Here is a 19,823-nt window from a genome sequence, read left to right as displayed (position 1 = left end):
ATCAATGCTTCTCATCATCTTATACACCTCTCTCAGGTCACCTCTCATCTTCCATCGCTCGAAGGAGAAAAGGCCGAGTTCACTCAAGCTATTCTCATAAGGCATGCTCCCCAATCCAGGCAGCATCCTTTTAAATCTATCTTGTTGCTCTTTTACATGCTGCCTGGTGATCCTCATTTTAGCATCTCCTCCATTCACCATTGTAATGATCAGCATTTCAGTGACTTTTTAAGAAACATCTTGTTTTGCCAACTAACTAACAAAGACATTTATTTTGCCAAAGGGCAAACTCTCGATTCTATTTCCTGAGAAATGCAATTGGAGGCCTTTCCAGGTAATCTCCGCCCAGTTGTAACCTTGATCACACAGTTCGAAGCTGATAGGGAAGAATAAGGAAATTTTGAGGTTACTGGTAATCGAGGCAGTCGAGCAGAGGGAGGTATGACTGTGGCAGAAATCTTGCTGTATTCCACGTTGGCGGCAGTTTTAACGCTCCCAGGTCAGTGTTCTCAATTGTATCCCTCAGATCTATAAACCGATCGGGGTGTTGAGCAGCCTGGCATGGTGTTAAACGCCAGATTGGAACTATATCGAATAGAAAAACACGGGAAATCCGGAACATTAATATTATTTTTTTACCATTTCTAGTTTTAAATCAGTTATATCATTTTACATATAGGCGTGACCGAATGTATATAGCAATCTCTGCGCACTTTTGCCAACTGGTAAAAATAGGAATGTTCACTTCCTCTTTCCGAGTGCACTTTCTGTTCGGTGACTGAGAATTTTTCACCAATTTATTTTAAAGCCACCTAGAAAGACTCTATTGATTCCGGAGGGTGGGGAAACAAAGAGAAAAGATTAGGAATATTGCCGAGAGTTACCGTTGCCATTAATGGTACAATCAGCCCCGCAGCCGGTCAGCGAGATCATGGTCCCTCCTGCCTTCCGCTTCTTTACCGAGAGGAGGAATACCAACACCTGCACGTTATTACTTCAGACAGAAACGTTCTATTCCACCATAATATTTTCAGTGATTTTAACAATCCCCTATTCAAAGGATATTATTAAATTTACACTCTGTGTCGCGAGGGACGAGGACCCCCCTACAGTACTCCAATTCTATAACATTAAGTATACTGTACCCCGCTTTGGGAAGCAGAGATCAGCAACTTGAAGAACCACACATCTTTAATGACACAAGTACAAAGAGATAAATGTGATCTTGTTCTCAATAATCTGTCTCTTTCGGGCTCCTAGTTCTGCCAATTGCATATCCAGCAGTAATGTCGAAGTTTTCCATATTATCATCCTTTGCGTAGAAAGCTTTTCCTAGTCCAAATTGCACATCTCCCGAAGTTGTGCCATGACTTTTCAAAACTTTCACTAAAAGCTTAATATATGAAAATACATTCAGCTCAGATTGAAATCCAGAGGTAACTTTAGCGCTTGCAACGCGTTTGTTCACTGATGAGTACGTTACAAAGGATGCACAGGGAAAATATAGTTATGAGTGCAACAACTCCACTTAGTGTGAGCAGTGTCATAGGAATTGATTAGCAAGAGGATAGCTTCAAGGGTATGCAGAAAAGATTTCTTGAAGAATAAGTTTTCACTTTCCCACTTTCTCTTGCGAGTCTCTGACCACAACAGCTCAGAGTAGAGAACGGGCATTTGGGGTGGAATATACTGAGCAGTTTTGGGCCTCTTATCTAAGAAAGATGTACTGTCATTGGAGAGAGGGTCCAGAGGAGATTATTAGCACTTGTCTGTAGCCTTTCATGTCCGGGCAATTCAAATACTCATCTACATATTTTTAAAAATGTTATGACAGTGCCTCTCTCGGCCACCTTCACAGAGACCGCATTCCAACCCAAAACACACAAAACCAGGGGAGAAGTGAGTCGGGTTTTCTGTCGAACAAAAAAAACAGTCAACCTTTCAGGTCAGAACTGAAACATCACAAACCCAAAACACTGATTGTTTCTCTTTCCACGAATGCTGCCTGACCTGCTGAGTTTGAATAGGGTTTACTTGCTTTTGTTCCAAATTTCCAGCATCTGCAGTATTTTTGATTTTAATTAGAAATAAAGCATCCTCCATTCTGAAGTTGGTCTGAGAAAGAATAGACAGTATGTGTGTATAAAGTAACTGAGAACATTCAAATTTAACATGAAATTTAACTCTGAAATGTTGATCTTTTAAATTTGCCTGGATTTGTATTAATATTAATGTCTTCTAGCATATTAGGTATTCATTGCTTCCTCTTTATAAAAGTGGTTCTCTTTTTTTTTACAATTTTCTCTTAAAAAAGCACATCCTTAAACAAATTGTAAACTGATTGAATTTCAGCTTTATTTCATTTTTTTCACTGTTGCAATTCAGCCCTTCTCCCAATGTTTTTAATAAATTCACAATGATAAGGTAGTTTCCGAAGAGTGCCCCTTCATCAAATAAGTGCTCTATTATGCAAACGAAACAGCACGTTGTAAATAATAATTGCTCCATTACTCTGAGAAATAATTCAATGCTTGCTATCGCTGCCCACTCCAGTACACCCATATTGCCTGTAACATTGCTGTTCAGCTGTATCATTGTTGAAACACATGCAAAAGATAATCAAACTCATTTTCTCAGTGATGAAGGTTAAAAAAAATAGAACTTGATTGGATTTTCTGTTCAATTGTCTTGATATTCCAACACTGTCCGCCTTGCCTCCCAGCTTCTACCTCCACATAAATAAATGTGTCCATTCCACATGCTGCTCTCTGTCTCCTAAATCACCTAAGTCTGGCCTGCTCTGCTTGCTCACTTAACTGGCTTCCTCTCTAACTAAGCCCTTGTCTGTAAGTTCTTACTTTGCTTTTAAGTCTGTTCTATCACTGTCTTTTCTATCCCTAAAATCACTCAATCCAGTGGGATTTCTTTATTTAGTTATTTATTTATTGAGATACACCACGGAGCGGGCCAATTTACAGTGACATACTAACCGATCGGTCTTTGGACTATGGGAGGAAACTGGAGCACCCGGAGGGAACCCACATGGTCACAGGGAGAACGTTAAAAACTCCTTACAGGCAGCAGCAGGAAATGAACCCATGCCGCTGGTACTGTAAATTGTTGTGCCAACCAGTTCACTACCGTGCTGCCCACAAGGTTCTGATAGGGTTACAACAATAAATTAAAAGAAAATGTCAAACTGGCAAACTATATATTGGGCTGCAATTGAGTAAACGTTAACAATGAGCAAATCATTGTGAGGCATTCAAAGTGAAACCTTGTTTCTTTATAGATAGAGAAGATTCTGAAAGTGCCTTTCTCGTTATCTCTTTTCTGGGAATAATCACTTTTGCAAGAGTAAAGTTACTTGTGGCCATGTAATTACCAGAAAGCAAGGACAGTCCAAAGAGAATGATTCTCATCAATCATAGTTTCTTCTGAGACATTTAGCTCAATAACCCATCACAGATCCCTCAAAGGTCCACATTCTCAAAAAGCATCTCTCAGCAACTTGAAAACCATCTTGTTCATTAAATCGTGAACTATTTTTGGAAGAATTGAGTTCTAATTGCTCATATATGCAAGACATAACACTTTTATCTGTAACCCATCACAAGGGACATCATCCAGCAATTCAGCCCAATCATTATTGTAATTTTAAAAAAGGATAGATCACTGTTTTTATTTTGAAAAAGAACTAACCCAGTATTTCCTAAATGCTACCATTTTACCTTGCATTTATTGTTGAACTGTTTTCCTTATATTCCTTTCCCTGTAATATTCTACCGATGTTCTCTAGGCCGGCATGGTACTTGTTGCTGGCTCTCATTAGTGATGCCATGAGTTTGACCTTGACTTCAGGACTCATATACACAAATTGAGTGTAATGTTGTCAATCGTTTTGATAAGATGGTAAACTAATGCATGGTCTGTTTGGGTGGATATTAAAGTTACCAGTACTCTACACAAAGAAGGCAGGTCCTTGACTGTCCCAGCTATCTCAGCCAGGTCCTCCAAAACAAGTCAGTTGACTTCTACTTCATTTTCTATTTGAGGTGTGAAAACTGACGGCTGTGTTTTCCCATATTACATAAAGATTATTCTTTCATGTAATTTATCAGTTGCAATGTGTGTCATATACTTTATAAATAGAAATTATTTTTCTTATCTGGTAACAACATTGATGATTATTGTTGCTAACTTATGAAAACTAATGACCTGTGTTATGTTGTGTTACTGAAATATTAAAAATACAACATGGTTGTTATGATGCATCTAGTGTGGTAGAGTAGAGAGTAGTCCTTGTCACTCTCACATTCAGCTTCTTGCTAAAAGCAGAGCCAAATGTGTAAGTCTTTCCCAACCAGTACACAGCCTCTACAACAGCAAGCCTCATGTAGTGCCTCCTCACTGTCGACACACAGAAACTGAACTCCTTTTGGACTCAGGCTGAACTACTGAGGACAGGGAGGAGGTCTGGCCCCTGGTGCTCGTGAACCAGATCCCCAGCTACGGGTAAATAGCCCCACTGCCTCATGGGCAGCCTCGGGAGAGACAAAGGAGTAAACCCAGACAGCAAATGGTGAGTGGAGCCCCCAGGGCAGCTGGACATCATTGAACAACCTTCTGGCGGTTCCTGCAGTCAAGCTGGTGCCAAATATATTGCTTCATAGGTTTTCCTTTGGATGACACTGGTGAGGCTGAGAGGGGGATCTTGATGACTGTGCATCTCAGGATCTCCATGCTTTCCGCCCAGGATTGTGATGATGATCACCCTTTGAGACAGATGGATGCCAACCACAAATATACAACAACCTGCTGTCCAGTTATTGTATTATTCATTTATGAGATATGGGATCACTGGAAAGTTATTTATTGCCAGTCCCTGCTGCTCTTGAGAAAATGGTGAAAAGCCGCCTTCTTGAACCACAGCATTCCTTCTGGTGATGCAGCAACCACAGTGCAATTAGGTAAGGAGTTCAGAATGATTAAGCCAGCAAAGAAGAATGTACAGCTAATTGTTTATGTCAGACTGGCACATGACTTGGAAAGAAATCTGCAGATACAGTCTTCCATTCTTCCAGAAATCTCCTAGTGAAACTAAATATGTTTAAACATGTTATTTTGTGTTTAGTGATAGCTCTGCACTCACTTTAAAAGCACCCAATGATTTATATCGAATTGTCATTTAAAAGCTTTAGGGATTAGCTGGGAAAATAGCTTTTCCCATCATCGAAATCATTCCAAGTTAAATTCAAAGCATATGCCAAATAAAATATCACTCTAAATCTTGAACAACTAAACCGTAACAAAGCCAAAACTTGTTCTATTTCCTTACACCACCTCCCTAAATTCAATAATGAAACCAACTACATAAATAGCCTCAGGGAATTCTTGAAACCACGCCACATTTTCATGAATAGTGTTTTGCAATAACATTAAGGAGGTGGTTAATGGGTGAACATTCATCATTGATAGTGTTCTGTCCCATTATATCTAGGGCATTTTCTGAGCATTTTAACACTAAATGGAGCTCTTGTGCTCATACCCTAAATGATGGTAGACCAAAAAAAAAGAATAAAGTTTGGATATATAATGTCGCACATCTAAAACAAAACTCATCTAATCTTCCATGCATTAAGCTAAGGATGAAACATTTCAGAGGGTTCTGCTAGGCATCCTAAACTAGAGTGCATTGAAGTAACACACATCAAAGTTGCTGGTGAACGCAGCAGGCCAGGCAGCATCTCTAGGAAGAGGTACAGTCGACGTTTCAGGCCGAGACCCTTCGTCAGGACTAACTGAAGGAAGAGTGAGTAAGATATTTTGAAGTATTGAAGCATTGAAGTATAGGGTTTAGAGGGCATGTAAGAAGGAACATTTTCACCCATGCTGTGCTTGAAATCTGGAAGTGAATGAGTAATGGAAGCAGGTATTCTCACAACACTTAAGAAGAATCTAGAATACTTTAATTACCGAGGCATAGAAGGGTGTGATACAGGTCATCCATATTTCCTCTCAGCAGAAGAGTGCACAAACCTTGGGGGTTGGGGGGGAGATGAGGTCATAAAAGGCATTTCCTATAGCAAAGTTAAAATGAAATTATGGCTGACCGCAGGGATTTGATTGAGTTTATAACTAGCGAAATAATGATATGAAAGATAAGATTCCTCTTAGAAACATACAAATTAAACTATTGTTTTTATTATACAGTTTTTGGAAAGCTATCTTCACCCCAGAATGTGAAAATGCAATCCATCAATTTTAAGAATGTACTCAAATGGAGCCCAGTTACTTATCGCAAAGGAGACATTCATTATTCAGTCGAATATCAAAGGTGAGTTCAATGGTTTAATTTAATGTCAGAGAACATTTGCAGTACACAACCTGAAATTCTTACTCTTCACAGACATCCACGACACTAAGAGGGAAAAAAACAAAGAATGAATGAATAATGGAAAAATATTGGAACCCAAGAGCCTCCCTCCCCCCACGCAAAGGCAGCAACAAAGCATCAGAGAGAGAGTTGTCACTTCTGCCACAGAAGGAAGGGAGACCAACAGCTCGCTGTTTTGATACAGCATTTCTATATCTTAATCACAGTAGTAATTGGTTACCCTTTTGAATATAAATGTCATGGTTTTGAGAGACCAAGAGAGGTCAAAAAGTGAGAAATGAGGAAGTAGAACAAAAAATGTTTTTCGAATGCCTATTCATTTTTTTCTTAGAGAAAACACATAAATCATTATTGAAGGAAAGCAACACACACAAAATGCTGGTGGATGCAGCAGGCCAGGCAGTGTCTATAGGAAGAAGTACAGTCAACATTTTGGGCCGAGACCCTTCATCAGGACTAACTGAAAGAAGAGATAGTAAGAGATTTGAAAGTGGGAGGGGGAGGGGGAGATCTGAAAAGATAGGAGAAGACGACGGGGGGAGGGATGGAGCCAAGAGCTGGAAGGTTGATTGGCAAAAGGGATACAAGGCCTTTGCCAATGATTTCTACTCAGTTTTGGCTCAGCGTTAGAACTTCTACCTCAGGAGGCTGCTGGTTTAGAAACCTAAATGCTGAGGAGGCACTGCATTGTTAATATTCAAGGTATTAAGCCAACACCCATTTATGCTCTTAGCTGAATATAAAATGAATATGAAAGAAAACAAAGGCTTTCTTCTGAGAATTCTGCCAACATTTGCTCCTGAACTATGCTGCTGTTTGCAAGGAATAATTTCAAACTGAGCTTGAGCAATGAGGGATACTGATCCAAAATTGTGCATCATTCAACACCAATGACCACTAACTTGAGAACTAACTTAGAGAAGCATGTTGAAGGAAGGTTTTTTTTAAAGCACTTCCCATTTAGACGTATCTCATTGTCTGTTCATCATCACTGGGCCAAACGTCTGGAGTATCCTAAAGGTAGCACAGCTGGGGTATTATCTCATCAGTTGTTCAAAGGGAAGGCTCCCTTCCATCTTCTCAAACCAGCTAATGAAAAAAATAATGATGGACTTGCTAGAGAGATAGTTGCCTTATAGTTATTTTATTAAAGCAAGGAATTTATTTATTTATATTCAATAAATCATTTGGCTAGTTTATCAGAGCATCGGGCAGAGAAATTACCCTCAACTTGATATGATTAACAGCAAATTGTCACATATGATATCTATCAAGGGTCTGTATATTGCGGCGACGTAATTGTCTGAATCATCTTCTTTTCAGCTACTACAACAATCAATATAATCGAAAGAATCTTGAAAAAGCCTGTACAAACATCAACGTCACAGAATGTGACTTGTCTAATGAACTGGCCATCGGGGTTGGTTATTACCTGCGTGTGAGAGCTGAATACAAAGATGAGACATCTGACTGGACCAATGCCATAGAGTTTGAACCTTCTCGTGACAGTAAGATTAATTAGTTTTTGTTCCAATTAATTTATCTTGAAATTTATATTTGTCCCCAAGTGTTCCACTTCTGTTCCTTTGTGATACAGCTGAAATCGGACCTCCTTTGGCAGTGACTGTGAGGCCAAGATTGGATATGCTCGATGTCTACATCTCTGAACCTGTAAATGAAAATGACAATAAATCTATGCATGAATATTTTCAGGACTTGGGTTATGAAGTTTTTTACTGGGAAGCTACAGAGAAAAATAAGGTAAATTTCATTGACTGAGAAACAAGTTAAACATTTTGTTTAAGGGGAGGGTTGTAAATTCTATTCAGTTAAAATGGTATAGTACATGTCATTTTACCTCTTCCCTTTTCATCAACCAAAAACCCAAGCAGTCCTTCCACATGATGTAGAAATTCACTCGTACTTCTTCCACTATACTGTATTCAAGATTATTTAATATCATTTCCAGCATACACTTCGTTGCACATTCTCCTTATCCATATAACCATATAACAATTACAGCACAGAAACAGGCCATCTCGGCCCTTCTAGTCTGAGTCGAATGCTTATTCTCACCTAGTCCCACCGACCTGCACTCAGCCCATAACCCTCCATTCCTTTCCTGTCCATATACTTACCCAATTTTTTTTAAATGACAAAATCGAACCTGCCTCCACCACTTCTACAAGAAGCTCGTTCCACACAGCTACCACTCTCTGAGTAAAGAAGTTTCCCCCTTGTGTTACCCCTAAACTTATCCATACAAGTACTTCTGTAGACTGTCTGCTTCCTTAATACTACCTGCCCCTCAAACTATCTTTGTAACAGCATCTGGAAACTTGGCCACAAGCCATCAATTCCACCATCCAAACTATGATATACGACGTGAAAAGAAGCGGTCCTAATACCGACCTCTGCAAGAGACCACTAGTCACCAGCAAATGCCACATTTTGCCCCACTCTTGGCCTCGTGCCAGTCAGCCAGTATTCGATCAAAGCTAGAATGCCATGGGCTCTGATAGTCTTAAGCAGCTTCATGTGCAGCATGTTGTCAAAGGACTTATGAAAATCCAAATAAATAACATTCACTGACTCTCCTTTCTCTACCCTGCATCTTATTTCCTTAAAGAATTCTAACAGATTTGTCAGGGAAGATTTCTCCTGAAGGAATCCATGCTGACTTTGGTGAGAAGTTGCTCCTCAGATTTTGCCCAACCTTTCTTTATTGATCGTATCCTCTCATCCAGGCAGCATCCTGAACCTCTCCTGCACCCTCTCCAAAGTCTCCACATCCTTCCTCTATTGGCGTGCCCGGATCTAGGTCCACCTGTTACATTTCCACTCGAGGGGAAAGACTCTGGTGATTGACTCTATCTATACCTCTTGTCATCTTATGCACCTCCATCAACTCATTTCTCATCCTTATTCATTCCAAAACAAAACCATAGTTTACTCAACTTATCTTCATAGAAATGCCCTCCAGTCCAGGCATTATCCTGGTAAATCTCTTCTGTACCTTCTCTGAAGCTTCCATGTCCTTCCTATAATAAGGCAACCAGAACCGTGTCAGTGGGATAGAAGCTGTCCTTGAGCCTGATGGTACATGTCTCCAACTGTCTTCATTTTGATGGGAGAGGGGAGAAGACTGCTTCTACTGCATGTTTCACTTCACATCTAAGAAATAAATCTGAATCTGAATCTGCAGGTCAGGCTGCTCTTGATGGAGAGAATAAAGAGTTGACATCTCAGGCTGAGACACTTCGTTAGGATAGTTGTTACTCCAGATCCAATGCAGCACCAGAAGAAACTCAATAAGATAAAGAACACAATAATAAAAAACACCATCAACATAACTACACAGCGAAGCTTATATACATAGATTGTTTTTATGTCCGCAAAGTGATGCTAGGTGCAGAAGAGTCTGTACATAAGATGACTGACAGGAATGATAAAATAGTGGTGTTGGAGCAGGTTAGTGGGTGGACGTGTTGATCTGCCTTACTGCTTGGGGAACGTAACTATTTTTGAGTCTGGTGATCCTGGCATGGATGCTACGTAGCCTGCTCCCTGGTAGGAGTGGGACAAACAGTCCGTGAGCAAAGTGGGTGGGATCCTTCGTGATGTTATTGGCCTTTTCCGACACCTCTCTGTGTACATGTCCATGAGGGTGGGTAGGCTGGTACTGGTGACGTGTTGGGTAGTTTTGACTCTCTGTTATAGAGCCATCATGTCCACTGCAGTGCAGTTTCTATACCATGCGGTGATGCAGCAAGTTCAGATACTCTCTACTACACATCTGCACAGGGATGCAAAGGCACTCAGTGTTCATAATGTGGTCAGCTATACATTAGAAAAAAACAAATACAGGGAAGGTGACTGCTTTGTAGAATACGCCAGAATCAGGTATTTTATCACTGACATATGTCAGGAAATTTGTTTTGCAGTAACAGTACAGTGCAATATATAAAAAAATCACTATAAATTACTCCATTTAGTCTGCAAATTTCTAGTCAAATGTCACATTTTTAGTTCAACTTTTCCCACTCTGATACCTCGGGAACATCTATGCTCCCTCACTTGTTTGCTAATATTTGTCTATTTTTCTAAAATTATCATTGATCTTTTCTCTTCCCTGATCATGCTTTATTTCAGAGTGTGCCATCCTGTCCCTCAAATTGGTGCTTGTAGAGACAACCCTCACACCAGAGATATTACCTGGTCTGTACAGACTGTCCTGCCGCTGCAATATTGAGACAGCGATGCAGTCTTAGGCATGATGTCGTTCAAATGACTCTTGTGCTTTCTCATATTTCCTTATGACATTGAAAAAAGCCTTAGGCTCGCATTTTCCCTGAGGGCTCCCAGGGAAATCTTAATTTTATTTCTTCGTAACACATTCTCTTTAACAATCACATTAACTCCCCCTGATTCTTCTAACACATGCCTACATTTGGGGCAATTTACACACCAGCAGGTCGTTGGAATGTGGAGGAAACCAAAAGATCAAAGAGAGAATGTGTAAACTCTGCACACAGCGTGCCAGAGGTCAGGACTGAACCAAGATCATTAGAACTGTTTCTCTTTCTAGCCTGGTCATAAACCCTCCCTGTGGAGGGTTGGTGCATTTTCTTGTGTCCTGAATGATAATTTTCCCAGAACCAGAAGATCCAGTCAGCAATGTTCCCCTTAATTTTATTTTTACAGCTGTATGGACCAACCATTGCTTTGAGCAGGAATTTTTTTATTAGGCCTTAAAACTGCACAGCACTTTAAATGTTTTTTGTAACATGTATACAATGCATATTTAGAATGAAAATTGAAAAATCACATACTTTTGATTTTATTTATTAATTGAATGGTGTAATAAAATACAACACAACAAAGAAAATACGTCACAAATAAACTCTTTTTCATTATAACTGACATTTTGAAGACAAACCCTGATACCTTCTTCAGGGATGATGCCTGGGCATATCTAGTCCGGTGGTATTTATACCCCTGTAGTTTGTCCCTCCTGATTGGTTAGTCCACAACCAATCAGGTTTCTGCTCTGTTTGTGTTACCCAGAGGAATTGGCTGCAGCAGAACACTGCATTCGCAATGGCTATAGGATTGGCTTTGATAATACAGAATTACTGTACCACACCAATGGCTTTTGGGACCGCCTGTTAAAGGAAACCATTGAAATAAAACTAGGAAAAGAATTTTATCAATACATGTACCTGGCTGAAAGCCTGAGAAGAGTTTATTTGTCATATACACCAGGAAAACACTAGATCCTTTTCAAAATCTTACATACTTGGTCAGTTTTTTTCTCATCTGTCTTTATTACAAACCCATTGCCTACTAACACTATCCAGATGAATTTCACATCCAGATGAAAGATACATCTTAATCCTCATTAGATCATCCAAGTGTTCCACTTCTAGTCTATTTCTGGATTTACATTTGATTGAATTCATAAGACTGATTCCATGGGCACAGTCAGCATCAGAAGCCTGCAATGTTCCAAAGATGTCAACAAGGATTTATGGTTCTTCAAATTCTTTGTTTCTAAGCAATTTATCAGTGAATGTCTTAATTGAACCAGTCTTTACTTTCTCAGAACTTCCATTCTGTGTTTATTCTTACAATTTGTAACAGTGTTGAACTTGAAACACTGACAACATAGCTCTAAAGCATTTCAAAAGTTACCTTTATTATTTAGAAAATATATGGAATATATTCATTAACAGATAATTAATTACAGGGTATTTCAAAATGATATTAAAATAATTTCAAAATTATTTTTACATTATATAAAAAAATTCCAGCTGCATGGCAACAAAGGAATGTGCGCAGAAGCATTTCAGTTACTGTGTGACCATGCAACTACGCAGCTTAGAGGGAACAGTGCCAGTTAATTATTAGGTTATTAGGTTATTGCAGCTTACGGGAACTTGTTTAATGCTGCCTTTTCCTTGCTACAGACTTCACAGTGTACAATAGTTGATGGGACTATGCATAACAACTGGTTCATGGGTAGTTATTTTAGCTTTAGGCAGCTCCGATTGCCAGTCTTTCTCTTCATGGAACTGATACTTCGCATGTGAACAGACCAACGGCAGTGTTTTAGAACTTCTTAATGTACACTTGTTCATGTGAACAAACCAATAGTAGTGTTTTAGAACTTCTTAATGTACACTTGTTCATGTGAACAGACCAACGGCAGGGTTTTAGAACTTCTTAATATACACTTGTTCATGTGAACAGGCCAATGGCAGTGTCTTAGAACTTCTTAATGTACACTTGTTCATGTGTTAGAGCAGTAATAGGGACATGCGAATAAGATGAGATTAATAAATTTAATGCAAGGTAGTTCTTGTCAATTTTTCTTCCACTTGCTGAGAAAGGTAAAAATTCGCAGGTACAGTGCATTTCAGAAATTCCTAACCATTCTTTTCCTTGTCCTATTATTAAATTAAGTTCCTATTAATATGAATATTAAAATCAATGATTAAATGCAAATTTATGCATTGGGTTAATTAATGTTTTGTAAAATTATTTCACATATACACCAGCATGAAACAAATTATGTTATACGAATTATATTCAGTTTTTCTCACTAAATTGTTGAACCCATTGCAACAAAATTTTCCGAGTACATCGGTCATTTTAGGAAGTTCATTGGGAGCAATTACATATTTCTATTGCCAGTATCTAAAAAGCTTCAGTGCTACGACTTCCCATTGAAAAGGTCCATTTAACGTGATTGACTTAATCCTTCATGTGATTGTTTTCTGACGAATGTAACTATCAGATTTATTGAATTCCACGCAGAGTGAAAGAACTTACATCCAGCAGAACACGATAACCCTCACCAATCTGAAACCTTGGACCACCTACTGCTTGAAAGTTAAACCCTTTGTGAATAACCGAATAACTCAATCGAGTTCAATTACCTGTGAAACTACAATGGATAATGGTATGATTACATCTGATCAATCTATTCCTTTTAAAGAAGTACTATGAGATAAGCAATACTTTATCGGTCACATGTTTTTTTCCTGCTTACAGGAGTTATAGTCCCCTCTGCTATTGCTAAGTCAGCTACTCACAAACCTTCCCATAACAATGTGTTGTTGCAGTTCAGGTGAACCAAAAGAACTATACGGAAGTAGAAGGTCATATTTATGCCAACCAGATTTCATATTTAAACCAACCCTATCAGAATCAAATGAATGAAAAATCTTTCCGTTTGTTGCTTCTTGGACTTGCTGTGTGAAAAATGAACACAAATGTAAGAATAGGAGCAGTGTTATGCCTTGAAATTTTTTTAAATTTAGAGATGCAGCACAGTGACAGGCTCCTTTGGCCCAGCAAACCCGCGCTGCGCAAGTGCATTGTTGTGATCACGTAACTTACTAACCCATGTGTCTTCGCAAGTGTGGGAGGAACTACAGTACTTGGAGGAAACCCACATGAGCAGAGGGAGAATGTACAAACTCTCTCTCTGCTCACGTGGGTTTCCTCCAAGTGCTCTATTGACAATGGCAGAATTGAATCCAGGTCACTGTCTGTAGGGTAGGCATGGTAGCGTAGCAGTTAACATTAACAATTTACTGCGCCAGTTGTAAGATCGGGGTTCAATTCCCACCGCTAATAAATAAGAAATGTATGTGCTCTGCTGAACGTAAGATAAGGTAATGGCATAAGTCCAAAAATCTGATGTTTTTGCTAATTTTAACCTCTGCTACTGGGACTTTACATGATTAGAATTATTTATTTTTCAGTGAAATATTAGAAACTATAAGTAGAAGAATTAAGGAAGCTTTAATGATACCTTTAGAACCTAATCTTGTTAATTATACAATACTTGTAGCATTTTGGGAGCAACACCAAATCAGCTAAAATCCTTTTTAAATGAAGTCATCATGTGAAGTCATTCTCTTCCCCTTCCCTGGCTGTATGTTGAAATGTAGACCAGAAACAACATTGTGGTTACACAACTTTGCAATTCATGCACTGCAAAGCTATACCTGATGCCAACTGATATAATCCATTTTTGCAAGTCATTTTGTAAAATGAGGCTATGACCTCATAACATTTATTTCCATCATTCTTTCAAAAGTTTTGTGCCCATCTGTCATTTTGGACTGACTGATTTTATTGCTGTTCTTTGCACTTGCAGGTAGAATTGCAGATTGGAAGATTGTTGTGATTTTTCTTGCATCACTTTGTGTTGTCTTTCTTGTGATCATTGGCATTTTCTATGCATCACTTCATGGATACAGAATCATCAGATATATTTTCTTTCCTTCGTACAAACTTCCTGAACACATAAAACAGGTACGTGTTCCACCAAGCATCAATTCTTATTTCTGCTTCACAGTCCATCAAATATATGTAAGTCATCTTTGTGAACATAATCCAGTTGCTGTTGTTTTCTTTTTCAAGATGAGGAGGTGACAACAATGTTTGATCAGGGTAGGGCAGCAGATTTTGTATGCATGGACTTTAGTAAAGCTTTCAACAAGAACCCTCATCATAGTCTAATCCAAAAGATAAAGGCACTATGCATCCAAAAAGTTTAAATTCGATATTGACTTGGTCACAGAAGACAGAGGGCAGTGGTGGAGGGGAGTGTTTTTCTGACTGGAGGTCATTCCTAAGGGATCTCTGTTTGTGATATCTATAAATGATTTGAATGAAAATGCAGGTGGGCTGATTATTAATTTTTCACGTGACGCAATAAATTATCGGAGGATTCAGCAGGGTATAGACAAGTTGGAAATGTGCACAGAGAAATGACAAATGGAGTTTAATCCAAACAAGGGTGAGGTGTTGCACATAGGGAGGTCAAATTTTAAGGGGAAAGTATAGAGTAAATGACAGGACATAGGGATCTTGGGGTGCAAGTCCATAGTTTCCTGAAAGTGACAACACAAGTAGGTAAGATGGTTAAAAAGCACTTCACAAACAAGAGAAAATCTGCAGATACTGGAAATCTGAGCAACACACACAAAGTGCTGGAGGAACTCAGCAAGCCAGGCAGCATCTATGGAAAAAGGTACGGTCGACGTTTTGGGCTGAGACCCTTCCTCCAAAACATCAACTCTTTTCCATAGATGCTGCCTGGCTTGCTGAGTTCCTTCAGCATTTTGTGTAAGAAAACATATCATCAGTTATGGTGTTGAGTATAAAAGTCAGGAAGTCATGTTGCAGCTATATAAAGTTTTGGTTAGGCCATATTTGGAGTATTGTGTGCATTAATAATTGTTGCATTACAAGAAGGATATGGAGGCTTTGGAGAGCGTGCAGGAGAGGTTCACCAGGAAATTTCCTGGATTAGAGAGTATTAGCAATAAGGACTGGTTGCACAAACTTGGATTGTTTTCTCTGAATTGTCAGAGGCTGATACAAATATATAAAATTATGAGAGTCAGAGATAGGGTGGATAATAAGGATTTTTTTCCCAGGGTAACAATGACAAACACTAAAAGGTGTAAATTTAAAGTGAAAGGGGGAAAGGTCTGTAGGAGGTTAATGAGGCAGATTTTATTCACACACAGAGTGATAAATGTCTGAAATGCAATGAGAGGGGAAGTAGTGGAAGCAGAGATGATAGCAAGGTTTAAGAGTCATTTAGGCAGATGAACAAACTGGCAGGGGATGGAAAGATGTAGACAATGTGCAGGCAGATTTGCAGTTTAAACTGGCACTATGGTTGGCACAAACATTGTGTGCTGAAGAGCCTGTTCCAGCACTGTGCTATTCGATGCTCTGCATTTAAAGATGTGCTGCACTGAGGTTTATGGGTGAACATGAGAGTACAAAGGATATAAGCTGGTAGTACTCTGATATGGTCTGAGAGTTTGTTCTGAGATTATCCTTACTCTACCCCAGCTGTGGCAGAAGCCCCATGTGTAACCTACACATGCAAAAAAAAAACATGACTTCCATAAATTTATGGAAATTTCTACCCATAATTTATTTGATAGTTACAGGAAAATTTTAAAAGCAGTGTGGCTGGAGAATGAAACTTGGCATTGTCATTTCTTCAGACTGACGTGATGCTTGCTGCTTCAGTACATAACTGCCAGAAGTAGGGTGTGGTGTGAAAAGTAGCTCATTTATCTTATCAGCAGCACCAAACTCTGGAAGAGACTTTGCTCAGCTGGAGTCTAATGGTGGAGACTATTTGAGCTGAGTGTGTAGCGTTGAGTGCACTCGAAGCTCATACTCTCCCACAAGTTACAATATGTGCTAACAAGTAAAGACAATTTCCTTTTCCAGAGCAAGCAACACATTGAGGCCATGTGATTCCTTCATGAAAAGCACTAAAAATGTAAATGTATCAGCTCTTGTGTGTCCATAAGACACAGGAGCAGGATTAGGCCATGCAGATCATGGAGTCTGCTCTGCCATTCCATCATGGCTGATTTATTATCCCTCTCAATCTTATTTTTCTGTCCTCTCCCCATAATCTTTGACTCCCTTACGAATCAAGAACCTATCTACCTTCACTTTAAATAGTCATAGTCATAGTCATACTTTATTCATCCTAGGGGAAATTGGTTTTCCTTACAGTTGCACCATAAATAATAAATAGTAATAAACCAGAAATAGTTAAAATAGTAAAAAGTAAATTATGCCAGGAAATAAGTTCAGGACCAGCCTATTGGCTCAGGGTGTCTCAACCTCCAAGGGAGGAGTTGTAAAGTTTGATGGCCACAGGCAGGAATGACTTCCTATGACGCTCTGTGCTGCATCTCGGTGGAATGAGTCTCTGGCTGAATGTACTCCTGTTCCCAACCAGTACATTATGTAGTGGATGGGAGACATTGTCCAAGATGGCATGCAACTTGGACAGCATCCTCTTTTCAGACACCACCGTCAGAGAGTCCAGTTTCATCCCCACAACATCACTGGCCTTACGAATGAGTTTGTTGATTCTGTTGGTGTCTGCTACCCTCGGCCTGCTGCCCCAGCACACAACAGCAAACATGATAGCACTGGCCACCTCAGACTCGTAGAACATCCTCAGCATCGTCTGGCAGATGTTAAAGGACCTCAGTCTCCTCAGGAAATAGAGATGGCTCTGACCCTTCTTGTAGTCAGCCTCAGTGTTCTTTGACCAGTCCAGTTTATTGTCAATTCGTATCCCCAGGTACTTGTAATCCTCCACCATGTCCACACTGACCCCCTGGATGGAAACAGGGGTCACCGGTACCTTAGCTCTCCTCAGGTCTACCACCAGCTCCTTAGTCTTTCTCCATCATGCAATAGAATCTCCAAAGTCTTCACTTTGAATATCGTACTTTCATTGCCTTCTAGATTTCTAAATTTCAAAGTTGAAAGTAAATTCATTATATGTCACCATATAAACCCTGAGATTCATTTTTGTGAAGGCATACTCAATAAATCTATAGAATAATGTCTGTAAGAGAACCAGTGAAAGACTGCGCCAACTTGGACGTTCAACCAGTGTGAAAAAGACAACAAACGGCGCAAGTACAAAAAGAAAGAATTAATATTCAATAAATACACAATAAATATTGAGAACAATGAGATGAAGAGTACATAGGTTGTGGCACACAGAAAATGCTGGAGGAACTCAGCAGGCCAGGCACCGTCCTGATGGAGTCCTGATGAAGGGTCTTGGCCCGAAATGTCGACTGTTTACTCTTTTCCATAAATGCTGCCTGGCCTGCTGAGTTCCTCCTGCATTTTCTGTGTGTTGCTTTGGATTTCCAGCATCTGCAGACCTTCTCATGTTTGCCATAGGTTTTAGGAACATTTCAATGATGGGCAAGTGAAGTTATCCCCTTTGGATCAAGAGCCTGGTGGCTGAGGGGTAATCACTGTTCCTGAACCTGTGGTGTGAGTCTTGAGGCTCCTGTATCTGCTTCCTGATGACAGCAGCGAGAGGAGACCATGTCCTGGTGGTGGGTTTCCTTGATCATGGATGCTGACTTTCCCAGGACAACTTTTCATGTAGGTGTGCTTAATTTAACCTTAATAACATGAGTACTCATTTTTATCCCAGCAAAAAAAAAAGTAAGGCATCTCTTAGGACAGATGAGAATGTTTTATGTAAGCTTTTTTGTTTACAGCTTAATTGGGAAAGACCTCTCTTTAACATTTTTTCCTTCTTTTTAATGCACAGTTCCTGAAAGAACCTTGGATGAATTCTCCATTCCTGCCACCTCAGACTAACAATCTGCCTGAAGAACCTTTTGACAAATTATTTTTTTTTTCAAATTTACAAGAATGCCTTAACGATACTGATATTGACATTCCTACAAAACTGGATATGCTTCAGATGTACACCTTAAAGAAAGAAAGTGAAGATGAAGAGAAACAGGCACAACATAATAACACTAATTTTTATGCAAGAGTGCAAACACTACCAAAGAGTTCTGTGTGAGCAAGACAATGCCAGAGAACTATCTGGGGGAGATGGCATGAATATGTTGTTGTCCATTGCCAGCAATATCAGAAGTAAATACCTGTAGTATGAAACTCCAATTCAAATAAAACCAGGGAGTGGTATTATTTTAAACAAGATTTTGAGAGGGTTTTTGGTGATTTTTTTTTGCAGCTGTTAAACTTCCCTCCTTTATCAAGGGATATTTACTGTTATGAATATTAACTGGGATTTAAATTTATTTTAATAAAGTCAGAAACTTTCAAAAGTCAAAAGGAAAAATATGAGCAAAATGAATATATTGCAATTCTTTACCTGTACGATGTTTCTATCAATTATTCCATTACAAGTTAAGTCTATTTAACCTGATTCACGATGTAAACTTGACTTACTATAAGTATAAACACAAGAGATTCTGAAGTTGCTGTAAATCCAGAGCAACACACACAAAATGCTGGAGGAACTCAGCAGGTCCGGCAATTACTATGGAGAGGAATAAAGAGTCGGTGTTTAGGGTCAAGACCCTTCATCAGGACCTATAAATATCTCTTAAAACAAATGGCAACACTACAAGCCATAAAATGCAATGGCAGTGCAATAAGTTGATACAGGAAGTTTTACTTTTTCAGAGGTGTGAGGCATAAATTTATTATGGAAAAGAAGATTAAGAATAGATTAGGGATTTTAAATTTATAAAATAAGTACCCATAGGTTAAAATGCAGAAGGATTTCAGTCAAACTTGCTGTTTACCCATTTGTTACTGTAAGTGAAGATTCTGGAGAACGTTTATTTTCTTTGTTTTGCTATCCTTTTATTCAATTTTCTACATCCAATAATTCAAGCTGGAATATTAACTGTCTACCCCAGTAGATGAATTCCACATCTGTTCGCACATAACAGTTTTTCTTGCTCTCTGAACTCATTTTTGTCACTTTTTATATTGTACCTACATCACTTACCTCACCTACTGGAAATTGTTTGCACTTTTTTGTTCTTGTTAAATAAAAATTGTCAGT

General features: G+C 39.1%; 1 protein-coding gene across 1 annotated transcript; it reads left to right on the top strand.

Annotated features, from left to right (window-relative positions):
* Positions 1 to 361: 361 nt before the first annotated feature.
* Positions 362 to 19,823, top strand: LOC134347483 (interleukin-10 receptor subunit beta-like). Its single transcript, XM_063049806.1, has 7 exons — positions 362 to 499; positions 6,214 to 6,337; positions 7,721 to 7,905; positions 7,995 to 8,158; positions 13,217 to 13,361; positions 14,568 to 14,725; positions 18,546 to 19,823. The coding sequence occupies exons 1-7, from the start codon at positions 442 to 444 to the stop codon at positions 18,804 to 18,806; spliced, it is 1,095 nt and encodes a 364-aa protein (XP_062905876.1). The 5' UTR covers positions 362 to 441; the 3' UTR covers positions 18,807 to 19,823.

Source organism: Mobula hypostoma, chromosome 6, assembly GCF_963921235.1.
Source record: "Mobula hypostoma chromosome 6, sMobHyp1.1, whole genome shotgun sequence".
Taxonomy (NCBI): domain Eukaryota; kingdom Metazoa; phylum Chordata; class Chondrichthyes; order Myliobatiformes; family Myliobatidae; genus Mobula; species Mobula hypostoma.
The sequence above is the reverse complement of the archived record's forward strand: the minus strand, read 5'-3'. Positions and strand labels throughout refer to the sequence as shown.